General features: G+C 37.9%; 1 protein-coding gene across 1 annotated transcript in view; it reads left to right on the top strand.

Annotated features, from left to right (window-relative positions):
• Positions 1-10,470, top strand: part of TPRG1 (tumor protein p63 regulated 1) — a 150,306-nt gene extending 139,836 nt beyond the window's left edge. The window contains exon 6 of the mRNA XM_003256642.4: positions 5,785-10,470. Coding sequence (XP_003256690.1) covers positions 5,785-5,979 — 195 coding nt within the window. The 3' untranslated portion in view covers positions 5,980-10,470. The remainder of the gene's footprint in view (positions 1-5,784) is intronic.
• Positions 10,471-11,165: the final 695 nt, after the last annotated feature.

Consider the following 11,165-nt stretch of genomic DNA (forward strand, 5'->3'; position numbering starts at 1 on the left):
TATGTCTAAGTCTGTTAACATTTATTGATAAAATTGCTGTAAAGTTTATACAATGCTATGTTAAAATATACTATTCCCATTTCACTAACTCTATACCACTTCCACATCTGGCAGATATGGTGGTCAAGTGGCCTTTTCCCAGACAGTCTTGCTTATCTCCCTGCTTCACCAAACTTTTCCAATCTGTTCATATACATACTTTGTGTTACTCATATAAAACAATTGTGAAAATATAAAATAAAATAGTAGCTTTTTGGCACTGCTTTTAATATTATGAGACATAAACAGTATCTAGTATACTATTATATAATTGTACTTTATATCTATTGATTACAATTTGAATAATATTTTCATGTAATTCAACTAATAAAACTCCTGTAAGATAAGGATAGGTGTCTTTGTTTTAAAAATGAGAACACTTGAGCCACGTGTTGTGGTGGCCTATGCCTGTAATCCCAGTGACTCAGGAGGCTAAGGTGGGAGGATTGCTTGAGGCCAGAAGTTCAAGACCAGCCTAGGCAACAGAGTAAGACCATGTCTTTAAAAAAACTTAATAAAATAAATTAACGAGACATGGTGGCATGTACCTGTATTCCCATTCCAGTTACCTATAATCCCAGTTCCTTGGAAGGCTGAGGCAGGAGGATTGCTTAAGCCCAGCAGTTTGAGTCTGCAGTGCAAGTCTGCAGTGAGCTATGATTATACCACTGCACTCCAACCTGGATGACAAAGCAAGATTTTGTCTCTTTAAAAAAAAAATGAGGACACATATTCAGAGGGATTAAGTGACTGAAATCATATAATAATAGTTCTATGTTATACCCAGTTTCCTAATATTCAGGGAAATGGGTATAAGCCTGAAAGAATTGTGTGTGTGTGTGTGTGTGTGTGTGTGTAAGTGGGGGGGGGGGTGAGAAAGAGACTGTGTGTACATTTGTATTAATTGATGTGATATGGTATAATATTGTATCTCAAAACCTGGCTCAATTATCCTCAATTATTTCATCCACTTTGTATTTGCCACTTGTAGCCTTACCTTTTCTTTTTTAACCATCGCTTTGCTGGGTTCCTAGAGTATACAGAGAGTACTGCTGGGAAGGATGAGTACTGAATCCAGAACTGATGAATAGCAGTGAACGCATTATGAGTGCTCTACAACCATCATGATCTACAGACCAACCATTTGTATTCTTTTCTTGTATTTCTATCCATCTTTTCAAGGGGATCATGCAAATGAACCAATGTTTTAGCAATTCAATTTAACTTTATATTCTTAGCCCTTTGTTTGCCTTTTACAGCAATTCAACAAATATTCATTGAGTACTTACCTGGCAGTGACCATTACATGATGAGCAATATTCTGGATTACCAAGAAGAATAAAACTGATTTTGCCCTACAGATACTTATGGCATAGGGGTAGGAGGCAGGAAAGACTTTCACAAATTATAATTTAAAGTGCTAAGATTGTAAATAGGGGCATTCACAGGGTGTTATAGGAGCCCAAAAACGGGAACAGATGAGTCCAAAAGTTAACAAGTCTGATGACATTTGATATGAAACTCAAGGTATTGGTGATCTAAGCATCAAAGAAGGTGGGAAAAGACATTTTAACTAGAGGAAACATGCTTAAAAGCTGCAAATTACAAAGGTATACAAAATGTTCTCTGATAAAGACTAATTCAGTTTAGGTAAATTTAAAGTGCACTTGTGTGTGTGTGCATACGTGCATGTGTTCAGAGAGGAGGGTTGGGGGATGGGACAGGATGAAGATGGAAATTACGATGGGTAGAAACCTCTCTTGTGCAAGAAAAAAGAAGCTACTGCCTCTTCTTATTTCTCTCTACACACTCGAATTTATAGTCACAGGGTCTCTATAAGGATAATTCCAGGAAAAATGTGCAAGGATGATATATACAGTCTGTCCAGCAGTGTGACTTCTCAAGTGATTTCAAGTACTGGGTATTTGGACGGGTGTGCCCTCTATGACAGGAGACTTCCTTCCATACACAGGGAGGCTGAAACCTGTAGCCTGCAGGCTCGGAAAACCAGCTCAACTGAGGAATGTGGGCCTACAGGCATGAAACCTGGTCTCTTTACCCAGTGTAAACAGGAAGCAAGTGATGGTTGTAATAAGGAAAACTGAGACTCCAGGCAATGAGCTGTTGGCAGACAGCACCTAAAGCAAACCTGTGGACCAGGCACTCAGCTGGTAAATAATTGGTGGAAAGTCAAGAATAATACCTTGTCGCCCCTGCCCCCACCACGCACACTGCTATACTTTATCCTAACCAACACACAGCCCCTGTGTAACTGGAGTTGTTAAAACCTGACCCTCTGTATTTGGGACTGAAATAAAAGAGAGAGCCAGAGGTGGGTGCATAAAAGCTTTTAGGGAAAAGTATGTGGCTGGTGGCATTCATATCAGATGACACAGTGTTCCTGTGACATAGATTTAGTTCAGGTGCTTGAAATGCTCAAGAACCAGCTCGGGGACCAGGCCTTTTGTCTGCCTCTCCATCAGTGCACTGCTTGTCACCCTGTTTGTTTCTCTGTAACCATGCCCTCCTCTGGCTCGAAGGGGCTCCTAGAAATGACTGGAAATGAAGTCCTTCTGACTCCAATAAAACGCCAAATTCATTGAGTATGAAATAGTGCCAACTTTTACTTTCTAGCACTTTGATTTTGGGTCTACAGAGGATTCTCAAGAAATGAAGTTTATGATGAAGCCTGGGGAAGCATTCAATAATCCAACTGGACAAGATTTACTGATCTATGAAAAGGCATCCTGATAATCCAGACTGTTGCAATAGAATTGTTGAGATGAATTATACTTTGATTTTTAAGAGATCATGGTTTGGTAATGATGATGAGGATGACGTCAGTGATGATTAAGCAGTTATTATTTATTGATTCCTGGCAACAAGCTTCCTTTATGGCCTTTGCAATATAACTCCAAATTTCAGGCTCATCTCATTCTGCTTCCCTGATCCTTTATATAATATGTGAGCACACAAGTGCACATATGTGCACACCTCCATTCACAGCGTGTATACAAACACTTTATTTCACTTAATCTTTACAACTACCTGATAAGTTTGATGCTATTAATATTCTTATTTTATGGCAAAGGAACTATAAAATTCAGAGAGGTTGGATAACTTCCCCAAAGTCACACAGCTATGTGAGTATCATAGTTCCAACTTAAGACCAGCTCTGCCTGATCCTATACTTCCTTTAGTTCAGTGGTTCTCAAGAGAGGGTGATTTTGCCCATGGGGGACATATGACAATGTCCCAGTGTCCCAGTGAGAGAGATATTATTGGTTGTCATATCTGGGGTGGAAGCCTGTCTGGTATCTGGTGGGTGGAGCATAGGGAGGCTGCTTAACATCCTAACAGGCAGAAGACATTCTCTCCCAAAGCAAAAGATTGTCTGGCCTGAAATAGCAGTAGTCCCAAGGTGAAGAAACTTTGGTTTAGCTGTACAGACAGCCACATTTGTGACTCTACTTCATAGAAAACCAGATGAAATATTTGAGTGGAGGTGTAGGTACAGGAGAAACATAAGAGAAAAAAAGGTAAACTTTTCCCTTGAGTTTGTGGGAAGGCATTGTGGAAGATACAGGATTGAAGCTTAGTTTTGAGAGATGTGTTGGAGAGTCGGCACTATAGCTCTTTTTGGATTAAATCATTGATTGCCAGAGCTGAAGTTTCCTAGGCAAGTGATTTTCATTTAAAAAGAAGTAAAATCTTACTTGGAACTCAAATATATAAAACTGATGATAAAAATAGAGCAGCTCTGATGTGATTGAAGAGACTAAAATAAGTCACCTGCTTGGCTTTTGGCTTTTTTGTTGACATCCTCTCCTCAAAGCCTCGGGTACCTGTTGTCCCAACATTATTCACAATAGCACTTCCTTTCTTTTCAAAAGAATTTAGATTTGGATGATAAATTATATGTACCCACCCAATCTGTGAAGAGATCTAGTGTTCTAAAGAACATGGTTTAAAAATTAATGAATGTAATATTTTCTCCCTTTTGCAAATGAGGAACATGAATGCTTCCCTAAATATCAGAATTTTAAAACTAAATTTTCTAAAAATTAGAATTTTATAATCCTGCTCATAACAGCAATGTTATAACGAGAGGACTTCAGGAGTTAAGTCAGGAGACCTGAGTCCAAGCCCTTGTTCAATTGTTTACTAGTTATTTGCTATTGGGTAGATCACTGTAACATTTAGATCCTCAGTTTACCTACCAGATTCCCTCTACATTGCCCACAATGCCTAGTATTTTATCCAACAAGAGTTTCCTGAATTTAATTCCTACTCTCTGTCCCATATCCTATCATGTTTAGGCTATTAACTTCGCTTTTTGGATATCATTCTTGACTTCTGGGTCTGTGATTATTATTATGAAAAATTTATAGACATGGACTTTTTATCTGTATATTTCTTCATGGTCCCAGATTCTATATCCAGTTGCCTATTGAAAATCTCTAAGAGGATTTCTGGTGAGATAACTGAAACCACATGTCTGCAACAAAATCCTCCATCCCTGCATCTCACCATTTCCAATCCGTACCTCTCCTAGGCTTTCTCAACTCAATAATAATATCACTATCTACCCAGTTGCTCAGGCCAAAAATCTGGGTGTCATTTTTTATCCTTCTCTTTTCTTCATCCCTAAATTCAATCACACCAACAAATTCTTTGGCTCGACCCCCCTGCCCCCCAAATCCCTAATTTAACCAGTTCTGATGGTCTCCACTGCTACACTGTCCAAGCCACCATCCTATCTTGCCTGGACTCTTGAAGTGAATTCCAAACTCATCTTGTCTTCCTGCTTCCATTCTTAGCCCTAACAGCATTCTATTTTTGACTCCACAGTCGCTAGGATTATTATTATTTTTAAAATAACAGTATACAACATTGAACTCCTTAAAATCACATCAATCCAAAGCCCTTAATATGGCCCTGAAGACTCTTCATGCCTAATGCTTCAACCTCTTTCCTTTGATCCCTAGACTTCTGTCTAACAGGCGTTTTCTGTGTCCCTTGAAGAAGCTAAATTCATGCCTGCCTTACAGCTTTTGCAGGTGCTGTGTGTTCTGCTTGGAATTTCTTCTTCACATAGCTAGCTCTTTTTCATTGCGTGGGTCTCAGTTGAAGTTTTACCTCCTCAGGAAGACTTGCCCTGAATACAGTATGTGAAGTAACTCTAACTTTCATTACGTTTTATCCCTTTACCACATTCTATTTTCCTTCTAGAATTTATCACCCTCAAAATTTTTATTAATATTTTTTGTCTGCAATCACGAGAATGTGAGCTCCATGACAGCAGGTTTTTTTGCCTGTCTGTTCAACTTCATCAATATTTCTTAAGTAATTTCAGATGCCCTTTCATCTATTAGTGACAGAGAGTTAGTTTACAGTACTAATATCGAATGCAAATTATTTGTATACTAACAAATATTAAAGCAGCTAAAACTAAAATGGTACTTGGTAGACTTATGTGGATGATAAACAAACTGAAAAATCACATATTATTTCTGACATTAAGAAGCAAAATTGGGCCTGAGGAAAGTTAGTCTTAATAGAGTTAAGCACAGTTATTAACTGAATTAACTTAATAGAGATAAATTTAACCATTTATGTTTAAGAAGTAAGAATAACTGCAGCCCCAGGAGAGTAGTCACTTCTGTGAAGACTGGCTGGGGAAATGAGTATCTCTCAACTTAATCTATAGTAACTAACTTTGTGCCTTCTTTTTTTCTTCTTCAGTTGTCTGGGTTCATGTCTAAACTTGTTCCAGCTATCCAGAATGCCCACAAGAATTCAACTGGATCTGGAAGAGGAAAGAAACTGATGGTGTTAACTGAACCCATTTTGATTGAGACCTACACAGGGCTGATGTCATTCATTGGAAACCGCAACAAACTTGGCTATTCCCTTGCCCGTGGGAGTATTGGTTTTTGAGAGTCTTTTTGGTACCATAAGTGTATCATCCATAGATATGTCACTTTGAAAATTCCATTATGACCCACCCTATTTTTGGACTGAAACAATTAATTATTTTTAAATAATGCTTCATGATTTTGAAATTTAGTATTTCTGAAAATTTAAAAGCTTGATTGGACTGATAGATACACACTTTAGGCCTCATACAAGAATAACCAAATTTTCTTAAAACTAGAAAACAAATGCTGCTGAGCCTATCAAATACTGTTATTAAATGAGTGCCTGATCATCAACTCAGGAAAGAAGACTCTTTAAGTCCTGTTGCTTCAGCTCTCTAAATGTAGGCTTTTTTTTTTTTTTTTAGGTCTTGGTCTTCAGCCCTCTTATCCTGATTTATTCTCTCATTGGGGTCTCACTGTCTCTAGTATTTTAGCTACCACTTGATAAGGATGACTTCCAAATTTATATTCCCATTCCCAAGATTTATTCCAAGATTCAGTTTTGCATTTCTGACTGCTAATCATCTATATATCAGTGTCCCAGTGGCCTCTTAATTGAGAATTATCAAAATCCTGGATTTCTCTGTGGCATTTATATGGTCCCAGTTATCCATCCCTGAAGTCTGTCAATTTTGATTTCTCTGAATTCCTTGCCATGACATCCTATATACAATCACATCTCTATATGGCTTAGCATTGTATTCCAATGCCCAGATGTCAAACTTGAAGCTCATTCTCTCATCAAAATTGTTCATATATTCCTCCTTTCCATTCTTATAGCTGTATTATTAGATCAGGTTTTAATTCTGCTCAACCAATTATTACCACAGCCTGTTAAATGGAATCCCTATTCCAAGGCTGACTGTTTGAATCTATCCTACACTTGGTTTCTAGCTCACTTACTTGTGCCATCTTTTGTTCAAATATGTATTTTTTAATAACAGACCTTTTTCTTCTAATGAAATCTTTTGTAGAAGCAGAATATACGAAGCAGATAAAAGTAGGATCACTGTGGTTGGAGTGAAGATGAGAATGCCACAGGCATCTTTCTTTCTAGGCCTCAGAGGTGCTGCATATGGAATGTCCATGAATCGCAGAGAGTTTTGAATGTTTTCGAAAACACTGTCTTAACACTCTATTCTCATTGCTCTTTTCCCTCTTATTTCCTCTTTGTCTCTTCCCGACTTAGATCTAATTTTCAACAACCCAGGAAATTATCTCATATGTTTGCATCTCTCAAGTTTCTTTTCTTTTTTCTTTCAGAATCTTATTTTATCTAAATTTATTTAGAAAAAAAAGCTTTGAATGTTGACTACAGAGACATTACTACAATAAGCTTTTTGCCTTTCCCAAGACTCAAAATTGATACATCTTGGTTGATGTTTAAGTTGAAATTCCAGCCAACTTTTTTTTTTACTTTAATGTGAAGTTTAAAGTCTTTTCTTTGAAAAGCTTGCTTCCTCAATTTCGAAGATTTGTCCTCTGGTATATTTATAAACATCAATTTAATGTGGGCATTCAAACCCCAAACCTTGAATAACTCTCATTTTATTTTGTCTTTGCTTACTTCCATTAATTTTTTTTCTTTCCCTCTCTTCCGCCTTTACAGCACCCACTTTTTCTTCCCCCCATGATGGCAAATATTGTTATAGTCCCCAAGGCAGGGAACTTCTATTCAGACTGTAAAAGGAAATGTTGAAATCCATAGCTGTCCTGTCAACAGTAGTGGAATGAAAAGTCGTTGGATTGTTTTGGCACTGGTTCTGAAGCAGGCATAATTGGCAAATTATTATAATACTGCTGCCCGAAAATCCCCATTTGCCTCAAGATAGTGGCATTTATTGGCAGAAGCCTCTGAAATGTCCAGCACATTCTTTTGAGTTACCATTTAAGGATCAGCCTGACAATCGACTTCTCTCTGCACATTTGTCCCCTTTGTAACTTAAGCCAGACTGTTCCCAAATGACCTTCTAAAGGACACAGTGCACCATCATCAATGGAAACAGTTCAGAAAGGATGACAGGAGGGAGATATTTCTTAGTTCTGAGAGCCAGTCTGTAACAATGGGATAAGCATTTAACGGAATCAAAGTTGTTTTGCGTAAAGAGTGAACTCAGAGATGACATGAGGGTCTTTCTGAATTCCCTTCACATTTTGTAAAAACTGTCATATATAGGATATCCCCTTAATTGATAAATGGGATCTAGAAAGCAGTATTATGACCAGAGGGTGAGAAGATTTAGGAATTTTGATAGCAGTTCAAGATAAGAAAGAACTTCTTATAGTTATAAATTTTCAATGATGGAATGGGTTGCTTCTTTAAACAGTGAGCCCACCATCACTTGATATGTTCAAGGAAAGACTAGAGAAAGCAGATATTGTGAGAGGAATTGCTGTATGGTACCATTTGGAGAAATGATTGACATAATCTTTTAAGGCCAGTGACCCTATCATTTTCCAAATAATTGTTGCTAGTACTTAGTTAATTACACCCAGTTTTTCTTAGGAAAGAGTCGGATCAATCATGGGAGACCCTGAAAAATTTCCTTAACTTTCCTAAGGTTTAATTTCTTCTTCTGCAAAACGGAGACAATTATATTACTTTTGCTTATTTCATAAAGATCTTGTGAGTATTCAATGAAATGAGGTTAAATTCTTTTATTAAACAGAAAGTTTTTGAGTATTTGCCTAGAGAGTGATGTGACTTTTGCAGCAGAAAGTGGGAAAACATCCAAGGGAACTAAATTTCCTCCAGAAATTGTTTCTTCGTTACCATGGACCTACTGATTATGGTTTTCTCATTTTACACTTGGTGTTCTTACTTGGGATCTTTGTCCTTAAACTCAATAGGGAGCCACAACCCAGGGGACCTATATGTACACTTGGAGTTTTTTATCAGACTATCATTTGAACTTACCACTACAGTTTAGCAAATGGCATGATGAGTTTGATTGATAATAGGAGTAGACACAAGATACATTAAGTACAGTACAAAGCATTTCATAACCAAAATGTCATGGTTGGAGGTCTTCATTATATGATCTTTATCTCATTCAGGAATTTCCACTTGAAAAATCTCTGATAAGCTTTATTTCAGAAACTGCTTGAACAGCTCCACTGACAAATGCCTCACTATCTTCTGATGTATCGTAGGCAGTTCTGAGGGTGAGAAAGTTCAAAGCAGATAGATGTTTTAACACAACAGGAGGAGTTTTAAACAATCACCAGGACTCACTCCTCGGTGGTCAATTGGGCCTGTTTGGAGGTCTGACCTTTGGTCATCTTAAGGTCATCTAAGGCAGAAAAGAGAAGCTCACTTATAAGTTGGCACTTTTGAGTCATTTGCCTTGAGGTCCATTTTTTATTGAGCCTTTGTTGAAACCTTCTTAGGAAGCCAATTTATAGAGTTCTGGTGATAAGAAGGCAGAAAAACCATGTAAATTCAGTGCTTTTATTTCACAGAAAATGAAGCAAAGGCCTAGAAACTAGAAAGACATTTCTCAAAAAGAAGATGGTGAATTTTTGGAAATACTGAGATTAGACTACATTTTCCAATTTCTATCCCTAGCCCACGGCTCTTTCCAATATAATATCTGTATTCCATGGGAAAGACATGCCATCTGAATTGATGCATCATAGTTGTTGAGATAATTTTGAAGTGAGAAAACAAAAGGGCACAGTCGTTTGGGAAGAATTTCCAGAAATTGCCATCATTTTCTTAAAGGCTAAGGACACTCATAGAGCTCTCCGATTTCCTATCTGATAAAAAAAGCCCAAACAAAGCTGCGGAAGCTGGCAGACCCAGCAGATATTTTGTAAGGCAGCTTCACCTCTGCTGGCATTTTGTGGGGCAGGAGAGGGGGAGGGCAAAAGTATTAAATTTAGGCTTAAAAGCTCCTCAGAAATTCTTTACACACAAGAGACCAAGTTGGAGAAAAGAAGATGACTTGTGCCAAGGGGAAGAAAGAGAGAGACTAATGCCTGTGGTTTTCAAAGGTTAACAACAACATAAAAAAGCCAAGGTATTTGCACAGGGATGAATGCTCATTGGCTCTTGGCCAACAATTATACAAGGGCTTGTGCCCACATCCTGTAGCTGTGGTTTAGGGACGCTGCTCATGAGTGACTTCTTATGCTTAGTGGCAGGAAACTTTAGTCACTGATGTGTAAACTCACCTTTGGTCTGCACCTCCCACAACGTGCTCCGAAAGCAGTTAGGGGACTAGGCCTCTTGATTTCCTTGTAGATACCAGTTCCCCAGAAGCTAAGGAAAAACTCTGTTTGAGGCCTTGGAGTTACTGAGAGTTGACCAATACTTGTCTTATTCTACCTGATTTTGGCAACTGCTTAGGATAATTCTGTATCCACAAAAAGGAATTATGATATCCTCTGCTAAACCCTCTCTTTAGCCTCGAAGCCCAAGACCAAAAACAATGAGCCATATTTCATTGCCGGCCTGCAGCCAATGTGAAATATGAGGAATAAAGTCATGAGACTGCTTCTCAACCTAGATCTCGTATCTTGTGTGCTATTTTACATTCGATTTTAAAAAGTTCTTAGTAAACATCTCAGTCTCCTTTTCAGTGAAGCCAAATGGAAATTTGCAAGCCCAGTTTAATTAACTCCTATGTTTTTAAGGTAGATATGACAGATCATGATGTATTATGGATGCATTGAGATCAAGTGTTCTGAACCACCAACTTGTCTGTCGTGTCCTGCCCATAATGCTTACCCCATGTATCTCAGAAATTCCTTTTCCTTTCTTTAATATTCTAGGAGCACTCTTCATGGAATCTGAGATTAGAAAGGATCTTAAAGGTCATGTAGTTTAGCCTCCTTTGGTTGAGGTTGCAGGAATGCCCTCAACCAGAACATGCACAGCAGATGGAAAATCAGCTTCTGTGTGAATATTCCAAGAGCCCAGAACTCATTGCTTTCTAAAGCAGTTAATTCCACTACTGAGCAACAGCAACAAGTAGAAGGTTTTTCTGGACATTGCACCCAAACCTCTCTCCTTGGAAATTTATAGATTTGATGCTAGATCTTCCTTTGAAGGTATCCCAAATAAATTAATTTTCTAGTTCACATATTCATACTTTCTATAAAGGCAGGTGCTCTCCTAAAAGGTAGTGATAGTAGTTTTATTTTTGTATTTGGAGACAAAACTCCAGTGACCACAATCATTTTTAAATATGATGCATTATC

This window comes from Nomascus leucogenys, chromosome 11 (genome assembly GCF_006542625.1).
Source record: "Nomascus leucogenys isolate Asia chromosome 11, Asia_NLE_v1, whole genome shotgun sequence".
Classification (NCBI taxonomy): Eukaryota; Metazoa; Chordata; class Mammalia; order Primates; family Hylobatidae; genus Nomascus; species Nomascus leucogenys.